This window comes from Polistes fuscatus, unplaced genomic scaffold (genome assembly GCF_010416935.1).
Source record: "Polistes fuscatus isolate 324 unplaced genomic scaffold, CU_Pfus_HIC Scaffold11, whole genome shotgun sequence".
Taxonomy (NCBI): domain Eukaryota; kingdom Metazoa; phylum Arthropoda; class Insecta; order Hymenoptera; family Vespidae; genus Polistes; species Polistes fuscatus.
In genome coordinates this window covers 1,250,637-1,271,991 of record NW_025113009.1, presented here as the reverse complement: position 1 = coordinate 1,271,991, position 21,355 = coordinate 1,250,637, and the positions used below count along the sequence as shown (strand labels likewise).

General features: G+C 35.1%; 1 protein-coding gene across 1 annotated transcript in view; it reads right to left on the bottom strand.

The window, feature by feature from the left end:
- The window catches only part of LOC122526526, a 45,251-nt gene that overhangs the window by 7,396 nt on the left and 16,500 nt on the right, over positions 1-21,355 (bottom strand). Inside the window, exon 2 of the mRNA XM_043649984.1 lies at positions 1,912-2,014. Coding sequence (XP_043505919.1) covers positions 1,912-2,001 — 90 coding nt within the window. The 5' untranslated portion in view covers positions 2,002-2,014. The remainder of the gene's footprint in view (positions 1-1,911; positions 2,015-21,355) is intronic.

The window sequence follows — 21,355 nt, the reverse complement described above, 5'->3', positions numbered from 1 at the left end:
ATCATCTCTCTCTCTCTCTTACACGTGTATTATAATAATGTTTTTACGCTCCCGGGTAGAATTAAACTTTCAACTAAAGATGACTGACCGAATAATATATAACATCTTTTCGATTCGATTCGATTCGATTCGATTAGATCGAAACGTGTTACAAATGAAATATCTCGATTAGATGCATCCAACTGTTTGCTACTTATTTCCTCCCCGATTTAGAAATTTAATGATCGAAATCACCGTTTATAGTCAACTTCTAATCGATCTTTTAAATCGATTAGGTACTTTCCCGTTGGTTCTCTCTCTCTGTTGGTTGAAAAAAAAAAAAAAACAGTAAAAAAGTAAAAACATTTCATTGCAAAACTCATCCACGGTGTTTTCTTCGTTTCCAACTTGGTGGACATTTGGATTCTTCTAAGACTTCTTCTCCCCCTCCTCCTCCTCCTCCTCACCCTTCTTCTTCTTCTCCTTCTCTTTCTATTTTCCAATGGTTATAGTAGAAGAAGGCGGTCTGACGTAAAAGCGCGTTTCGCAAGCAAACCGAGAGAATACGTAAGTACTTACACCGATCACGCTCGCCAAACGAGTATAACGACCTGACTGGATTTTTCCAAGGAGAGGAAAATTTATGCGCCTTCTAATGCTTAGAATAACGTTTGAATATAATAATCATGTCTAACGTACTAACGTATGTATTTATATACGTGTACATAAGATATCCTGAATATGAATCACCGTTTGCGCACTTAATTGCCGATTAATTAGCTCTTATTAATATAATCATGAATATTTTGCAATCATTTATTTTTCTCATACATATATTAACTATTGTATTTTGCGTTTAATATTATTTTTTTTTCCCCCCCCATGAGAGAGAAAAATCTATCCTCGATAAGGAACAAATTGTATCGACGCACGATACAATAATTCTTTCTTCTCGATCAAACTATTGTCTGTGACCGCTTGTGAATGTGTTTATTATGTGTGTTAAAGCGTCGTTAAATAATTACGTCGCATTTTACAGTAGCAGTTAAGAAATCAAAGTATCGGAATGAAGTATCTCGTTTTATAATTTATATGATCAAAAGTAAAGGTAAAGTTAAAAAGAAATAGATGAAAGGAAGTAAGCGTAACGAGACGAGCCCGGTAAAGCGGACGCTACGTGCCAACGCCAATAAGGAAAAGAGATCACGAAGGAAAAAAAAGAAACAAGAAAATGATCTACCAGATAAATAAATAGTAAGAGAGAGAGAGAGAGAGAGATTAGAAAGAAACAGACTTTCCTCTCTCGATCGTTTCAGTTTCAGGTGGCTTGCTCGTTGTAGCAGAACCAACACCGGTTTTATGGGTCGGACCTCTCACTACTTGTTCACCGTCAACGATTCTTGGCTAAAGTCGAGCATTGGAACCAAGCCGGAGTCTCTCGAGCAACTACGATCGGATTTATTTTTGCCCCTTTCGACAAGGATACTCAGCAGCACGTTCGCATTGTTTCCATCGTCTTCCCTGTCTCCGATCGATTATCGCATTCGCGTTCAAGGTCCTCCTACTCGATTCAGGTTTTATCCTATATATCTATCTTACCTTTTCTTAAACTCCACTTTTTATCTTTTATTCTCATTTATTTTATTTATTTTCTAATAAGATTTATAATATATATATATATATAATTTTTTGTTTTTTTACATTTAAATTTCGATCGAAATTTGTCTAACTTTAATATCTTGTTTTTCTTTTTTTTTTTTCAACTACTTTATAATCCAAGAATTTTATAATATAGAAATATAAAATATTTAATATAGAAATTATAAAGTAAGATTAATAGATTTAGAAAAATTGATCTTACCTAATTAAAAATATTTGGAAATATTTGAACGCGCAAATTATTGTTAGATAATTATTAGAAAATTTGTTTACCTCGAGTTGTACGCCGAAAAGATCTCTCGATCTTCCGGGTCTTGACACGTTGAGATCTTGCATGTTGGCTTCCCTTTCAACCAAACCCATTTCCGCGAATTATCTGCAAACATATTAATGACAGTAAAGAATGATTGATACTTTGTAAACATGAGAAAGGATAGTAGTAAAAGAAACAACGTGTTTTCGCTTCGCGAGATAAGGAAGAATTTTCTCTTACAAGTCCGATACGCTGGTGTAACGCTTTCTGATTTGCCATAATCGTTTCGAGAAATATGATTACGTTCGTTTTCAATGAGATATATTGGATAGACGTGTTTTCAAAATGAATACAAATTATTATTATTCTGATGACGAGTAAATTGTTACGAGAAATCGTGTCAACGTTGTTTTATTCTTTTTTAAATGAAACTTAATTAATCGCATTGGGAGCAATTTGTCAAAGTTGTCATGAAAATGAGTACGATACGTGAAAAAAATGTAAGCACGGAATCGTGAAAAATGTAACAAAGCATCACGTTTCGTGCAATGTTACGAGTGTTGTTTCATTAACAAATGATGACGTACGACATTCGTTGCATTGTATGAACCCATACTCTCCCTTCCTTTCTTCCTCCCCCCAGCCCATCATCTAATAATTTCATTTTTCCTATTCTTTCTTTTCGCAATATCTTGAATTAATGATTTTTACAAATTCTTCCATTTGTTTTATCTTTTATATAGATTAAAAATTGCAATCACGGAATGTCGTATAGAAAATAAAAATCATGGGTAATCAGGAGGATAATTCAGGGCTCGTATATCAAGCAGCACGTTTACGACGAAGTTCAACCGACGTTAAATTGAACTTGATATATGAAACTGTCCATTGCCGACGAGACTACAAATGAAATTCATTTTCTTTCACGATAAGTGGAAAAAGTTATACGGTAGATCGGTAGTAAAAAGCTATTAAATGTTTACGAATAAAAAAAAAAGAAACAGAAAAAAAGGCAAGCTTTTTATAATCCACGTTTCTCGTATTCGTCGTATTTCATAGAGCAGACAACAAACGTACTTAAGATAATTAGAAGAGAATTACATCTGGCAGAAACGAAAGCAAAAATACCATTTCTGCTACACTAAAGGGGAGTTTGCATGAGAAAGAAAGAAAGAAAGAGAGAGAAATAAGTTGGCACACGACACAATGTGAGATACAAACGTGCGAACAATACACGCAAAAGAAGATTACCGTGTCTACGATTACCGTTACATTCTAAAGAAACACACATATAATATAATACACCCGTACGAACAAAGACAAATAAAAACCGGAGTAAAAGAATGAAAGATAATTATCAATAATTAATCGTTAGACAAAGACACGCGCGTTTAATCTCAGTTTTTCCTATTATATTATATTTTTATTTAAGAATGAAAAAGAGGAGTAAGAGAAAGATGAACAATCGTCACTCGCACTTCTAAACGCATCATCCTTTTCCTTTTATTTCCCATTATATGATTCTCTTCCTCTCTACAATATTTCTGCTCCATTTTGATTTTTCCTTCTCTTTCCATCTTACGTTCCTTCGTGCGAATCACGAGGAAACGAAGGTCGTTTAGAGTGCCGTAATTACCACCAAGATAATCCCATTATTTACAATACTCTTCGTTACTATCTTATTTTCCCTCTCTCTCTCTTTATTTTTTTTTTTTAATTTCCCCCTTTATTCCTCAGCATCCGTTTGCCTTTGTCGAGAGAACGTTGCTCCTCTAATGAGTCGTTAGTGGATTTAGCGAAGTGGGTGAACGATAAATACACCGATTAAAACGCGAACGTCTCGTAATCGAATCGAAGGAGCCACCGACCAACCTCGGCAATCATCCCTTCGAAAAGAGAGAATTAAAAAAGAAGAAAAAAAAAACAATGTATATATATATATCTTTCCAAGAATAGAATAATCTCGTAAAATTTTCAAATCGAATCATATTTACTATACGGCAGATTCTCGAATGATCGTTCACGCAAAATTAATGACAATTATTTTGATTTGAATACACACATTAACGTTTAACGAAAATTCAATTTTATGTAAATCTGTATTTCAAACATACGATATTACGAGTAGATCGTTATTCGAATTCTCGAACGAAGAAAGTGGCCTTTCGTTGTTCGGAGGATAGGAAAGCAAAGAGGAAGTGAAAAATTTCAATAGCAACCGTAGTAGTGGATTGAACGGTGCAAGTGGTAACGGTATAAAGATACGGATCATTAACGCTCTTTCGATCTACGATCGAGCATTCTAATGCAACCGCGAAATCCATTACCTCTGCTAAATCGTAAAATCGGCTGCATCATCCAGAAATTCTCTTCTTTCGATTTCCACGCCGTTCTACCGTGAACGCTAAACCAGCTAGGTTTCTAGCTAGCTAGCTAGCTTTATCTTGGCCAATTCAACGTCGCAAGATCTCTTGCCAGCTGTTCGGATAACTCTTAAAAGATTACGAGATATGCTTACCTAGGTACGCGTTAAAACGTAACGAAATAATTTCACTTAATCGTTTCTGGTGGTCTTCTTACAATTATCTTACGGTAGAAACTAAAGATTACGATGATAATTATATAACTTACTTCTACGAGAGATCATTTTCGAATAACAATATTTTATATCTCTTTCTTTCTCTTTCTTTTTCTCTTTCTCTTATAGAATAGTTTAGAATAGTTTTCCATGGAAAAGTAAAATAAGGTTGTAGTAACCAACGAGCTCGTGGAACTGATCGATCTCACCTTTCAAGGAACGATAATTAATGTTCCTTTCTAGTCTACGTGTCGTTTACTACTCGATTCTTATATGTAAACGAACCAAACGAAATAACATTTCGAAATTTAAATACTTTGAAAAGTAATCAATAATAATATATATATATTTATTGCTTATTTTAAATATTATTTTACTTATGTTTTTTTTTTTTTGAGATCTAATAAATATCATATTCTATCTCTAATGACCTCGTATCGCCTAATAATTTATGATTACTTTCGATCATTTTCATATATATGTTTCTTTTTAATTATTTATATTTCGTAAATCGAGATGCAACGATTCATCGTTCTACATACTTTCACTTCGAGATTTATTAATTGTATGAACCTAGGAATGACATTTCCAAACAATGTTTCATTTTTATGCGAAGACTTTTTCTTCATGGTAAAAGAAAAAAACTAAAATATTTTTAAAGTTACTAACGAAGATCCTATCGAGAATATTTAATCGACATTTATTTTAAATTTCACCTGAGATGTTTTTTCATTTCCTTCAAGATTACCATCGTACATTCTTAGACAGTTTCGTAGCAAGTTTAAAGGGAAAGTGAACCTTATTCGTTATGTTAAAAAGTTCTTAGAAAGCACGGAAAGATTGTTGGTAAGGGACAAGTTACGTTGTGTTTCCTGGAATTTTCGAAGCATCGCGTTAGCGTGTTCATGTTCGCCTTCTTCGAACATACCAGCTTACTAGCTAGCTAGCTAGTTGCTTACGAGCTTACCTTTCACGTACTTTCCGATGCACTTAGGATAAAACAGAAACGGTAATCCAGTTAACTTTTCCGAATACTCTATAAGCAATGTTAATTGTCCGTTTAGTATTTAAAAAAAAAAAAAAAAATAAGAAAAAGCGAATATAGTAATTAAAGATAAATCTATCCTAGGGATCTCTTTATTATTATTATTATTATTATTATTAAAATAAAAAAAAATATAAAAATGAAATAGTATAGTGACAAAATTTCCGTTCAAAAACGAGGAAGAAGAGAGAAATCGGTGCGTAAGTTAAAGATATCGTACGTAAGTTCTAGATCAGGGGAACCCTGACACACATTCCTGTAGTTCGCTGAACGCATTTCCCTGCGAATGAAAACGAAACGGCAAGGCGCGTTCCGCTCGAAGATAACGACTTCGATGAATGAACGATGCACACACAGCGTTATACAGCGAAACAAAAGGGAAAACTACCACAACGTCGTCCGACTTATGGAACCAGTCTGACTCGTTTATTTCACCACTCCCTCCCGCCCCGTCACCCGAAGTCCCGTTCTTATTCCTATTTCATCAATAATATTATCTCGATATTTTTATTTCGTTAATTATATTTCTCATCTTTATGCGATTTTTTTCCTAGGAAAAAATTTTTTTTATTCTAATAAAAAATGCAATTCTTGGTAAAATAAAAAAAATAGGAGATATGATGGTATAGTAAAAAAGATACGGTCAGTATTGTATGTTAGTTCTGTTAGTTCTGTGGTAGGTAGGTAAGTAAATAGATAGTAACCTATCACAGTTAAATTACAATTATGTAGGAATTCTGTAAGAACAATTCAGTAACGATCGATCAAGCCAAAAGTTGAGTGCACGTAACGAGCTCTGTCGTAAAATAAGCAAGTTTATTACAGGCGGCACATCGTGATGCAATCCCGAAGCCTTTGTTCGTAATTAGAAGTAATTAGGCTGCATCCTAAGAGTAACATGAGGTGCAAGCATATAATTACCGGCAAAAAGGCGCCTAGTGATGCTCGAGTTTAATAAACCATCTTATTTTTTTTTCCTTCTTCTTCTTCTTCTTTTCTCTTTCTTTTTAATTTTTCATTTTTTTTTTTTTTTAATTATTTATCTTCATCATAAACAAACGCACAGTCATTTACCGTATCTCACAATCTGCATTCCATTTTTTTCCACGTGGAAAGAGAAAGATAAAAGAAACGAGATGCATATCTAGCTTTGTATTTTTTTTTGTTAACGTTAATAAATAATAAGAATGGTTAATTATTATCGTTAAAATAAATGAAACGAGAAAGAAAAGGGGGAAGTTCAATTGGAAATATTTGTTTGTGGTTAATGGGGTAATAACGTAGGAACGTTTGTATTCCTTTTAAAAGACAACTTTTTATAGTTGAAGCAAAGATAGAAGCTTTGAATAGTATTATGGTTGACGATTAACATTACCGGTAGTTTCCAAGTAGGTTACCACTGCGTCGAGATAAACGACCACTGATCGAGTCCATTCCTTGACCTAGACGACACGACATTAACCCAAACCGACCTACTCTATTCCTCAGGTTCGTCCACCCAGTTTGTTACTCCATTCGACATATGTACGAGTATAACAAAATTATACTTAACGTCTCTCATCGTGGGATATTCATTTTTAAACAAATCAATTCAATTACGACAGACTGACGAAAATCAAATTTAAATATCATTTTTCTTCTTTATTTTCATTAAACGTTATTATTTTTATCGCATTGCGTTATTAATTAATAAAATTACTGCAATAATTTCTTTAGCTTTATACTTTTTTTCTTCTTATTCTAGTATAATCGTTCACAATTAGAGTATTCTATGGTAAAGAAAAAAAAAAAAGAAAGAAAAGAAAACGCTGCAAAATAATTTCTTGGTGGTATTGTTACGAATAATAACGATCATTATAATTGTAATGACGAACAGCTCGGATAATCAGAGCTTTAATGTGCGTAATTCGTGGAAAACGAGAGATACCGACTCATTAGTTTTTATTAAAAACTTTCATCGTCTCGTCGATCTATCCAACGTTGTCTTATCGAAAGTACTCTTTACTAACAACTTTGCCAAAGTGCCACTAATTAGGATTATAAAGTTCTGCTCGGTTGCTTTAGGGCACCTTAACAAATCTATACTTTTTCCGAACGTAAAACGTTTCGTATTTCGTGGAACTGGTTTATACACCTGCGATCATGCGATCGTGCATGATCGAGCTTTATTAAATCGGGCGTGAAATCTGTTCGAGTGAGATACGAGTTCAATCTTAAAGAAAAATTAACCAAAATGCGCACCGATTTAACTTTACCTTGTACTTCCCCCTCCCACCCCCACTATATCCCCTCTTCCTCCTTCTTCTCTCTCTCTCTTTCTCTCTTTTTAATTTTTCTTTCCTCTAATAGAAACAAACTTAATATTCATTCACCGTTACGTTTACCGAACGTAACCGGCCAGAGTAATAAGCGAATGTAATGACGTCGAAAGGATCTAATCGGTTAATCCTACTTGAATTACCTTAATCATATATTGAAATAACGTTGAACTGGAATCCATTTATCTCGGTGAATAAGAGAAAAAAAATGTTTATTTAATCGAATCGACGGGAATGAGAAAAAGAAATAAAAATATGACTCGTTGTCTTTCCCCACCCTCATCCTCCAAAAAAAAGAAAGTCTTTTTCTCCATTTGATATTCGAATTTCTTATATTTTAAATGCCAACTTATTAACCTAACGTTCTAACATTTGACCTTCGGAAACCTGTCGTCTCCAACGGGAGAACCGAGTAGGATAAGAAAAAGGGTGCGAGTTTATAATTCGTCTGAAATGCCAAAAGCGTAGAATACGACGAGAGAGAGAAAGAGAAAGAGAGAGAGAGAGAGAGGGGGGCTCCTTACAAGCCTGCTCTTCGTTCCTTCCCATTCTACTCTTTCCGTTGACCTTCCACCATCCTCTCCTGTTTCTACCTCGACGAGCATTCAGGATAATTTCCAAGGCAACTTTTAAAACGGCTTCGACAAAATACCCGCCAGTCCTCAAATCCCATGCGGTTTTAAGCACGTTCGTGGTATACGATGCTGGATTGTTAAACGAACCTCTTGTGCAGGTCAACGGATCTAATTTTCGTAATGTCGGAACGTTAACCGGAATAGATCGAATTTTAATCCACTTTACATGAATCTCCATACATTCGTTTATTTTCAATTGGGCACGCTTTAAAGAAGGATAGAAGACAACAACAACAAAAATAACAGAGTTAATAGAATAATTTCCAATAAAAACGGATCGATTAATTTTATTCTAACGCAAAACACTCCTCGAACTAGTATCCTAATCAATTAGCTAAATTATAAGCTTATATTAATGATCCCCGAGTCATTTATTTTTGATTACATAATTACTAAACCTATAGATACAATTAACGATTATAAATTTATTACAAATTTAAACTTATTTTAAATTACACGCGGATATATTAATTCAACGCGACAAAACTATTTTAATATAAATAACAAACCATGCGATCTAATGAAAAATATCGTTAAGTAAAACGAATTAAAGGTAAATAAATTTAAAAATGCGAGTGTTTCTTTTTTCAAATGAAAAACATCTAACCAGTAGTAATATATATGTATTAAATGTTCATCCATTCTCTCTCTCTCTCTCTCTTAATCGTTTTACTATAAGTAATTATTTAAAATGATCGTCAAATATAGCACACGTGTTTAGGGTGGCGGGGTGAGGTTGCGAGGTGGGGTTCGGGATAAGAACAGAGAGAGAGGTTCGTTCTTCGGGGTGAAGTTTAGCGAAGTTTGCAGGAGGAAGGCGCGACAGGAAGGGTAGGAAGGAAGTTTTCTATCGATCCGATGCCGGTATTTTGAGGTCAGGGCGCTGCGCCAGCACTGCGGCTACCGGCCACCATCGAAACCATCCTCCTCGTCTACGTCGACGTCGAAGTCGTCCTCCTCAACGACGGACACCCGATAAACTCCCTTACGTCTTCCCCTATTCCCCCCTTTTTCAACCCCTACTACTACCACCAACCACCACCATCATCGCCACCAATAAGAGTAACAGTGGCAAAAGCAAAAGCAAAAGTAAGTAGGGCCTACGTTGCACTAACATCATGGGGTGGCATCTCGCGTGACGGTTCGCTGCATTTTAAAAAACATGGCGCACCGATCTCGCGCGACCGTAATCGTTCGACTTCTTTTCTCGGTTAGCCGCATTGCGGACTCGAATCCTCTTCCTATACACTGAAAGAACATTTTACTTCCTTCCTACCTACCTATCTACCTTCCTTCCTTCCTTCCTTCCTTTCTTCATCTTTTTCTTACCTTTGCGAAGTACTCTTATTTCCTTTCGAAACTTCCTCGCTTCTTTTTCTTTTTCTTTCTTTTTTGTTTCCTTTTTTTCACACTAAAAACTTTATATCCTTCCTATATACAAGCAAAAGTCTGACCCCCTTTTTCCTCGTTTTTTTCTCTCTTATCTTTTCAACAAATCATCATTTAAATTATCTAACTATACGAATCGTTGCCCGATCTGAAACTTTAATTAATTAAAATATCAGAAGAAAGGTGGTGGTGGTGGGGAGGGAAATGGTTTGTATTAATTTAAATTTTAAATGTAAGTCACAAATTTGTCTACCCCGAGGAAAATTTAGTCGCGTCAGCTAATACGGGATGATCAAATCGATAATATCCTTTTCTTTCTCGTTCAAACACCGAAGCACTTTTCGTGGCAAGGTCGCGAAGATTTCTTCAAGGATCAACGACCTTTCTCTTTCTCTCTTGGATTTCTCACGGTCCCCTGTTGCCAACCCTTTCCTCTTCCAACTCTCTCTCTCTCTCTCTTTCTTTATTTCTTTCTTTCTCTTTCTATCATCAACGTACGGAGGAGTAGCACGTGCAAACCTAACGTAATTCATTTCTCCTTTCTCCTTTCGACAGTATTGCTGTTTTAATACCTCCGAGAGAAGAAATTGAACCCCCTTGCCGCCCGTGCATCTATCTATTTCCATCCATTCGAAAATCTCTGCGATTCTAACAGAATTATCAAATAAGCGAAATCTCATTGATAATAAACTAACCGCAAATAAACATTTTCATAATCATTCGTTCATAATTATTTATTTCCTCTTGACGAAAAAGGGGACAATTATGAATGAAGTTAAATAAATTGTACGATTTTACCAAGGATCACGTTTTCAAAGTATAATTCATAAATTATACATTACATTTATTCCAATAGTATGTAGAGCACAAACGGTAATAATGTCATTTTAAAACAAATTGGCTCTCGTCATTTCTTTCAAAATTACATTTCAAATAGTCTTATTTTATATAAACGTAAATACAATGTAAATAGACTGATATTACTCAAACGTACTAAGAATTTAGAAACTGTATATACAAATTATTGATATTAAATAACAACACACAAAATCATTGTCAAACATACGTTTACAAGAAAAAAAAAGTATAAAGAAACACTTAAGAGAATAGAAGAAAAATTAATAATAAAAAAGAGAAAAAAAAAAAAGAAAAAAAAGAAAATTAAGAGACGTAGTATGGGGTTTGGTATATTACAAAGCGCTCCCTGTATTAGCACCTTAGATTAAAGTAAAACGTATAAGGATAGAAAAAAAGGAACATATCCCATAACCTCCACCTTGGCTCGTCGTAAAGTTCGTCGGTGCAATAAGCGAACGATAAGTCTTTCGTCCTTTTTCCTTTCATAGATCGGCGCTTATAAGCGCTCGCGCCAGCACTTATCTATCTTACATACACACACACACACGTTTAACAGAGTAAACCTCTTTTCACGTGTATATATGCAGGTTTACACACAGGGGCTTGGTATCGACACCTCGTAAAGCAACACAGGGGGGAAGTCATTCTTTCCTCTTATTTTCTTACGGCTCGTGTGTCTACGCGGCTAGTAATAAAAAACGAGTATACGCGTCCTGTACTTTTCCAGGACGCTTCCATTACACGCGTGCGATTGGATAAAACTAAGGACAATACCTAAGAAAAATATATATTTTTTTCTTGATCATTCTTACCTTGATCAATCTCATTAAAAAAGTACGCGAACAAAAAGTTTTGTTTATCATTAATTAAATACGTATAAATATAAATAAGTAAATATAATATATATATATATGTACATGAAGGATTACGTCAAATATATATTTCTTATATAAATACACGTTATATATAGAACAAGTATATATAATAATAAATTAGAATGATTAAGTCAAGATAAAATAAACTATAAATCCAATATTTCCAGAGTTATTCACTCAGACCACTCTTTCGTAATTATTTAAATATACGGATAAGAGAGAAAGAGAAAGAGAGAGTATTTTATAAATAACCACTTGATATTATGTCAAAGTATATTACGTTGATACGAGTAAGATAGAAGACTAATTAACAATCTCTGTATCAATCGAGATTTTTTAATCCACGGTAGTAAATTCAACGTGTTTCCTTTTTTCGTTCCCATGATAAAGTAAGGGAAGAAAAATACTAACGTTAGAAAAGTAAAAAAAGGGAAACGAAAGAGCGTCGTCCATGGTGTTTCGAGTATACCTGTTTCAGCTCCGTGTTTAACGTAGAAACTTTTGGACGTGTCAGGAAAGCCGAACAAAGAGACAGAAAGAGAGAGAGAGAGAGAGAAAAAAAAGAGAGAATGTAGAGACGCGTTCCGGTGGTCGTTCCTATCAGCTGGCTCTTCAAGGCTGACGGGACAAGTGGGCGTCACGCATTGCAGATTTTTCGTCGCGAAATCGAATCGTCTGGGTGAGCATTTTTCGTATCTTTTTTGTATTTTTTGGTGTTCCATTCGTTCAAACGCGTCCAAATGAATGCATACTCCTTCCCGAATAGTATGCGTCTACGTATATACGCGTATGTGTGTGTTTGTGTGTGTAATCAAGAAACGAGCAACGCGAGTTTTTCCTTTAGACCGTTTTCTTTTTTCTTTTTATGGATGGCTATCGATGAGCTATAAATGTTCTTCGACGTTAAATGCCACTTCGAGTAGTATACCTATCCAATAGTATTTACATATAAGTATATAAATGAGTGTGTAACGTCTGTATGCGTGTGTAAAGCAACCCTTAGCGAATCACGATTTATACGATTTATCGAGACCGCTTCTGATCGATGGCAAAGGGATTGCCGGCACGTAGGCGGTTCACCACGTAACGTAGGATGTATAGTCACGTGTTCGATTTAAACGGTTAGCCGAGAAAACTAACGTGTGTGAGAGCAAAACGTGTGCCCTATAGAGAAACGTGGACGACCAAGAACGGGAGTAAGAGAAAAACTTTACGTGGAATATACGTGGACATGAATGACCGCAATGGCATATGACTACTCTTTCTTTCTTTCTTTCTTTCTTTCTTTTTTGTTTCTTTTTTTTATTTTTCTTTCTTACCGTTCCCTTTCGATCGTATTACACACCTACTTTTCTCTATATTCGTAAAGAGTAATAAGCATTTCCTTCTGTATATCTGTTTTTTTGTTTATAAATACATCTAATGTAATATATATATATGACAATCGGGAATCTGTATAAATTGTGTTGAAATTTATTTATACGTATAACGGATCGGAGATAAATATTTCTTCCTATTTAAATGCTAAAGCGAAACAAATATTATTTATATTTTGTATTCCGTCTTGTCCAAATGATTTATAACTATTTTGCGATCGATGTTTAGTTCCTATGCTGTTACTGTTTAATTTTATCCATAATTTGATCGATTTTTATCGGCAGATTCGATTAATATTTAGCACGAGTTATGCAATTCTGAAATGTTATTAATCGAGAAAATATAAAGAAAATTTTGTCCTAGATTCAATATACATAATTAATATGTATATTGTATATTCTGTTGATTGGTAGATTAATACGTGTGTGTTCGCACACGCACCCACACGTAATGTTATCTTTCTTGACTCGTGCGAGAACACCTACCCATCTTTTCTTCGTATGCCCTTCCTTTTTTCCTCTTACCCATTATTTTCCACGTAAGAAACATTTCGTGTTCGTTGCATCGGAACCGCGAAAGTCATTTGGTCATCTGCTTCGTTCTCCCCTTTGCCGCACGAAGATATAACAGATGTCGAATGTATTATCTACGAAATTTAACGATCGTTTTTTCATGTCTGCTGCAACGTGACTCGCCTTTTTTAGGAAATGTTCTTTAACGATCGTACGAATTCGAAGAGTATGATAGGACAGTAATAGTTTTCTATCGAATGGCCTACATATATTTTTAAATTCGAATTTTTCTCTTCTCTCTTTTTATTTTGCTTACATCTCGTTAACGTTGATACTTTTAATTAACGAAGTTACGCGAATCTAAATGGAAAAATTCGTTAGAAATGAAATAATTCAAATAGTTCGCAGCTAACGTTTTTAGGAAATACTTTGTTAGATTCCTATCCGAGTCCTATCAAATCTCCAAAAAAAAAAAAAGAAAAGAAAATCACGAGTTACGTTAGAAAATGAGGAGAAGTGGTTCGTGCATCAAACGATAAGGTACATATTTCTCTTTCGTCAGGATCACGTCGAAGGGAACAAAGGTAAAAGCAAAAGTTAGGATAAGCTTTGTAAGTATGGTGGTGCCTAGGCAAGCCGGTTCCGTTTTCGACGTCGGAAAAGCACGGTTAATAATATTCTCGTGACCCGAGGCTGCTTAGTCGGGAACCCTCGCGTTGTTTATCGATCCGTGAACCAAGTCACGCTAACCGGCCCTCCAACAACTCCAAGACTCTTTCCATGCCGAGGTTAATTCAAATCTCTTTTCTTTTTCTTTTTCTTTGTTTTTGGTTAGTCTTATCAAAACTTAAAAGCCGGTAGATAGGTAGGTAGGTAGGTAGGTAGGTAGGTAGGTAGGTAGATAGGTAGATAGATAGATTGGTAAGAATCTACCACGTAGATACGTTCCTCGTGTTAAAAGAATTATTAACAAAAAAATTACAACTATCCTACTTTCTTTTCTGATCTAACAAAATAATAATAATAATAATAATAATATACGTGTGAATTTAATAAAACTTAATTATATTTAAACGAAGCGAATTTTCCTATTGACCCGTTATGTTAAGAAAAGGATGTTACAAAAGACTTCGGAGATTACGTCTTATCGTAAAAAAATCCTAACTACTCTCACGCACTTTCGTGGCTTAACAATTTTATATTCCTCCCTTATACGGATTGGTATCAAGAAACGTGTTTCGCGGTAAGGCCAACTGCGTGTGGTTACGAAGATCCTGCTTCCTCCTCCTCCTCTTCCTCCTCCTCCTTCACCACCACCTCATCCACCTCTTTCTCCTTCTCGTGCACGAAGGGTAGAAACTACGGAGTTGTAGGGGTGCCGGGTAGAGGTGGGTCACGCGAAGAATGGGCGGAGATTCCAAAAATAGGACCATTACTGATAAGACCTAGCCCAGCCAAGTAGCATAGGTGGGTATATATCGCGAGTTAGGCGATGGCAGGTGATAAAGCGCGGCAAATGGGCTGAACTAAGGGGTTCCAAGAGGAAACGAGAAAAGGAATAGAAGAAGAAGGAAAAAGAAAAATAAGAGAACAGAAGAGAACAGAAGAGAAGAACGAGGTATAGGACAGAAGAAAGCAACGATAATAGTGTGAAAAGCAACGATGCTTGCAAAACGGGCGAGGCAAAAGTCGCTAAGTCTCGACATAGACGAAGAAAAGGACGATGAAAAATGAAATAAACTAGGGGGGCTGAGGTAGTTCCTGAACAACACACTACGTTGCCAACTGTCCACACCTCGGTACTTCCTCTTTCATCGTCAACTTTAATTGGATAGGACGACTCAATGTCATCGTCCGTTAAAACACCCTTCCAATAATACGACACAACAGTTAATTAAACCCATGGGATAATCTATTTCAATTAAACGATTAGTTAGATTTTGGTTATTTTTTTTTTTCTAATAAATTGATAAATACTTCTCGTTTACGTATTTAAATTTTGATAGAAGGTAATTAGCAAGGTTGGTAGTTAACAAAACGTTCTCCAAAGTTATCGAAGCAAAAGTGGAGAACTGTCTCTCTCTCTCTCTCTTTTGATTTAACGATAAGAAATGATATCATAAAAAAATAAATTCGCGTCATCGCGTATAAGAGGAAAAAAACTCCAAAATACAGATCATTAGATTGGATTGAAATTTGACTAAAGTTTTAAGAACAATAAACGATAGAAATAGTAAGACAAGATGAGGTAATGGAAGGTGAATAAGGAAGAGAGGTAGTGGGTGTTTTGGTTGTGGAAAGAGAGCGGGGATCGATGCCGTAGATAGGAAAGAAAAGGAGGGGATAGAGAAACGACACAGGAAAGGTTTGAGTGGCGTTTCTACGAGGGAATCGCGTGACTACTCACGGATCAATAGTTTTGCTCGTATATACGTGGGTACACGAGCCGGCTTTCTAGGAGCGTGGCTTTGGGCGCTGGCGCTTCTGTCGACGAGGGTGACTTGACTAAGGGCAGCAAAACGATCAAGAGAAAAGAACACAAAAAACAAGGAGAATGAAGGAGGCCCGAAAAGAAATGCGAGCCGTCGCGCGCCCGCCCGCCCACCCCCCAACGTTCAATCATTTTTCGAACCGAAAATATTGCGAACATTCTACACGTGCGTCTTCTATACTTCGTCTATACGCGTTATGCAATCTGATCATTTTTCTCGTAATTGTCGTAGACATAATAAATCATACACTTATTATTTATCGTTTATCGATCGAGAGACTGTGTGCTATTTTTTTTCTTTTTTTTTTATAATGTGTATACAATTATTGTATTTGCATCAATCTATTATATTTTGATATTAATCAAATGTACTATTGGTATTAAAAATTGAATTGTAATTTCTATCGATAAAAATAATGTTTTCTATAATAGATAATACTGATTCGCCTTGTATTTTGGTACAATACGAAACAAGCATAATGATATTCAACTAGGCGAGCATACGCTGCTCGAAATTGGTAGGTTGTAATGACACGCCAACAGAGGCGGATTCACGATCTAGGAGATCTCTTTCCCAGACGCAAAAGCCCTGATTTTCCAGTCCGGTGCGAATCGTATTACGCTACCTACGTATTTATGTATTACGAAATGCGTTACGTCGAAAAAGAAAGAAAAAGAAAGAGAAAAAAGAAAAAAGGAGAGCATAATTCGTAACGCGCCACACAGCGTAAAATCTAATATTTAATAGACAATTATAAAAGATGTTATAAAAGATTTTCAAACGAATTATTATTATTATTATCAATTATTATTACGTTATTATTATTATTTCTACGTATGATCAAATCACAAATGAGGGAATTTACATTTTGTTGGTTTACGCTTTGATACTAACAACTTTGTTAGTAGGAATTACTATTATCTATCTCCCGCGAATAAAATAGAACGAAATAAAACGTAAATGCTTCGGGAAAGCAAGTACATAAAATAAACGAAGCGGAAGAGAAAGAGAAAGATAAAGAGAAAGAGAAAGAGAAGGACGAGTGTGGCGAGCGTAAACTATACATCGGCAGTAATGGCAGGCCGTATCGATCGAAACGAAATGTTCTTGGAAACGTGACAAGCTTCGAGCTGTTTTTACTCGTCCATTTATCGGACGTGTGGCGTGCGTACGAGCTTATGAGCTCCGACCGGTGCTTTTTTTTTTTTTTTATTCTTTTTCTCCCTTTCTTTCCTTCCTTCTTTCCTTCTTTCATTCTTCCATCATTCCTTCTCCTTTTAATTGCACCCTTTTCCTCCTATACTTCCATTCCACTCGAACCATCACTAATGTACACCGGTATGACGCACGTTGGTGTCTTACGAGAATACGTTAAAGGGTGTCGTATGTTATTCTTAAAAAAAAAAAAAAAAAAAAATAAAGGGAGACAAACCTATCATTCGATTTATCGCTTCATATACTGTCTAAACCAACAACGTATAATATCTTATTAGAAAGGCGTGCAAAAAAAAAAAAAAAAGGAGAACTCTCATTGCAAAGTATCTGACTTTTGGACTCACTTGTCTACAAGTTCTCTAACAATTATATGGGGTGTTCCCTTACTTCCTGCTACGTTTACGTAATTCCAGAATGAGTATAATACGATCGTTAAGTATACTTTGACTATTCGATTCGAACAATACTAACGTATCTAATTAACTTTTGTTATCTATCTTTTATACTTTTTACGTAGATCATTTTATTGACTTGTTTTATTTTTTTTCTTTTATTATTATTTTCTTCGTAAACTTTTTTCTAATTCAAATAAACGCGTATACGTAATTTTTGTTGATTTTTTTCCTAGTAAGCTTAAGTTATCGTCAAATCATTTCTTTTTTCTCGATCTCTAACAACGAATAATTCCTTATCGAGATCGATCTCACGTGTTAAAGCGATATAAATATCGACAAACAAAACAAAACAGCAGGCTTATTGTATTTTCCGTTTCTTTGACGACGAAAGTATAAATAAAGAAATTAATAATTCGCTCTATATTACAGAAACGTGTACGTATATATACGTTCGTTGACGTGCGTTCGTGTTCGAGATGATTGATGATGAATCTTTTTGTGATACTTTCTTAAGAAAACCGTTCCACCATCGTTCGGTAATAATCCTTATTATTTTCTTATTCTTTAGAAATTCATTTGCGTATAAGAAAAAACAAATTACACGTAATTTAATGTAAAAAATAATGTTCGTTCTTCGTTCTTCCCCCTCCCCTCCTCCGAGAATAAACAAAAAAAGAAAAGAAAATTAATAAAACGTTAATAAATATCGTATAAATAATAATTAGAACACTTCGATTGCGAACTAATCAGTCGAAAGAATCACGACGCTAGAAAATAAATTAATCGTGAATTGAATGAATTTAAATGATCTACTACTACGTGTGTATAATAAATCATTCCAAGTTCAAACATTTTGCGTTCAACCCTCGCCTCGTCCTCCTCCTCCTCCTCCTCCTGTTCGATAAACTTTCGAATAGAACTTGGTAACGTGACTTTCGAAGGCAAACTCGAAGATTTCCGCACGTAGCGATTATCGGGATATACTTTCCAGACAGGTAAGGTAAGAAGAAGAAGAAGAAGAAGAAGAAGAAGAAGTTCCACCTTTTGGGAAAGATGGTTGAGATGCGATAAAAGCGATGAGAAGTAAAGGAAGAATACGCCCGAAAGTTCTCACGAAACATGTTTTCCTGAGATCTGTCAAAATACGTGACCCTCGGAGTTTATACTGACTTGATTGGGTACGTTTTATATCTCTCTCTCTCTTTCTCTCTTTCTTTCTTTTATTCTTTTATTCTATGTTCAAAAGCTCGGAGACATTCTGAAGAATTTGAAGAGTCCACAGACCTCTTTCTTGTGTCACGCTCACCGAGCAATTTTCCGGGATCAGATCTTTCCAGCTTCTATTCGTAATATAACACTGATGAATATATTATTATTAAAAGGCACTACTACCAAACACAAAATGTTCCCTAAGGATAATAACAAATGTAAAAAGAAACGCGGCGTGCGGGGAATCATTATTTTTTCTCACTTGACGATTCTTCTACCTTAATATAATTGACGATAGTAGCGTCAAAAATTATATAGTTTCCAACCAACCAACCAACGCGAATCTCTGAAGCTATAGAAACGGGACGGGAAGAAAGAGATATGGACGATGAAAGAGAAAGAGAATGAAAGAGAAAAAGATATACTATGAGTAAGAGCATAATATGTATATAGAAAAAGAGATGGACGAACAAACCGGAAGTACGGCCGCGTGGTCTCGTAGTTCATTCAAGCTCCGCTTCCAGGTTCGTTTATATATGCTCAACACATATGTTTCTCTCACACGCGAAACAGCCTCCAATCCCGTTTCCACGTTTCCCTCTCTCTCTCTCTCTCTTTCTCTCTTTCTCTCTCTCTCTCTCTCTCTCTTTCTATCCTTCTCATTCTTTCTCTCCTACTCCGTCTTACTCGTGGATCTTTCGTTTACTCACTCTATCGCTCCTTTAGTCCTATCTTTGCCGTTTCTTCTTCGTTCTCCTGACTCGAACAATGGAACGACGATGCCATAATACACGCCAGAGGGTGATTAATAATTCCAGGTGCAACGATGAGCAGAACCAGCCACGAAATCCGAAACATTTCCGACTTGGTGCAATACGTTGGTATTGGTGGTACCTGCTTCTGTTGTTGTTGTTGTTGTTGTTGCTTCGATGCGTATTGTTTGCTAACTGTCAACGATTTACCTTTCCTCTTTTTAATCGTTCGCAATATATAATAATTTGTTACAAACTACTGTGTACTTTCTCAAATGAAATTCAGATTTATCGTAAAGAAAATGTATATTTGTTAAAAGGGTGTGGAAGTGAGTTCGCTGATGGCATTTTAATTAAATAAATATACGAATCCTTGTCATATCTTGCTTATTAATAATTAATGTTTTTGGATTAGTTGTCAAATGTTTTATAATTGTGAGTGGGTAGTAGTAGTACTTAAACGTTATAAAATAGTCGTCAAATCGGAGTAACGAATAATTTGATTAAATTATCTGAAAACATTGATATAACATAATAATATCTGTGTTGCAAGTATTGTTCGTTATTGTTTCCTTTAATTACGATAAATAAAACGATACGCAGAACATCGTAATGAATTCTTAACAAATGGTTAGGAATTGAAATATTTGAATTATTAATTAAATTATAAATAAAATAACAATGTGTGATTCTCCATTGTTATTTCATTAATTGATCATGACGAATGAAGGAAAGAATCGATCGTTAATATTATTTAAAAACAAAACAAAACAAAACAAAACAAAGAAAAACACGGAAATTACTTGCAAAAGCAAAGACTGGATATGACGCGTGCAAAAGAATTATTTTTAATTAGTCGTAATATACGTAGTAGAGCATTTACGAATGAACATTTCGAGAGAGCTCGGTCACGCCCCTGAAGAGAAAAATCGTAAATTTACGGTTGGCGAGTCATGAGACGGAAACGAGGGAGCATCAGGTGTTGGTGGACCCACCTGCTCCCGCGCTCTTTCTTTCCTGCTTATTCTTTCTCTTTCTCTCTTTCTCTCTTTCGATCTCTCTCGATACCGTATTCTATTTCTCCTATCTTTGTTTCTCCTTTTAACAATTATATAAAACACACGGACACAATTATTTTTTGTATTTTCTTCCTTTTTACGAATTGCCCACGTAATTTGATCGAAGATTGCAAAATTATAATAACGCGCGTAGTTCGAATCGAATGATTTTAATTCGATTCGATAATTTTGTTCATCAATAATAATAATAATAATAATAATGGGAAAACTGGGCTGATGAAAAAAAGAAGAAAAAAAAAAAAGGTATGCACATTGTATAGGAAAAACGGATCTGTCGAGGAGAGATAACGACGTACCATCTACGAGAAAGGGTTTGTAAAAAAGTTCGCAAACGAAAGCATCGATTTGAACTCGTGGAAATGCAGGGAGTCGAGTCGTTATTACCTATAATGTCACCTTTTCTCGATAATGCATTTCACGATGCCGATATAATCCTTCGTGATCTAGGATATTATATCTCCGTCGTTTACGTCAAAGACAAATTTGTCGTAAGTTGTGACAAGTTATTCTTCTGTTTTTCTTTTCTTTTTTATTATTATCATAAATATCATATATATATATATGGACCATTTATTTTGAAAGTGGTGTAAGTCCATTTTCTCTTGTTTCGAGAAAATTAAAAATTAATATATCTGTTGGTCTGTTAATTTCACTTATCGGCCAATTTTAAATTGTACAAAACATCGACATTTTTTAAGAAATTAAACACAGATTAGTTATACATACAAAATTTAC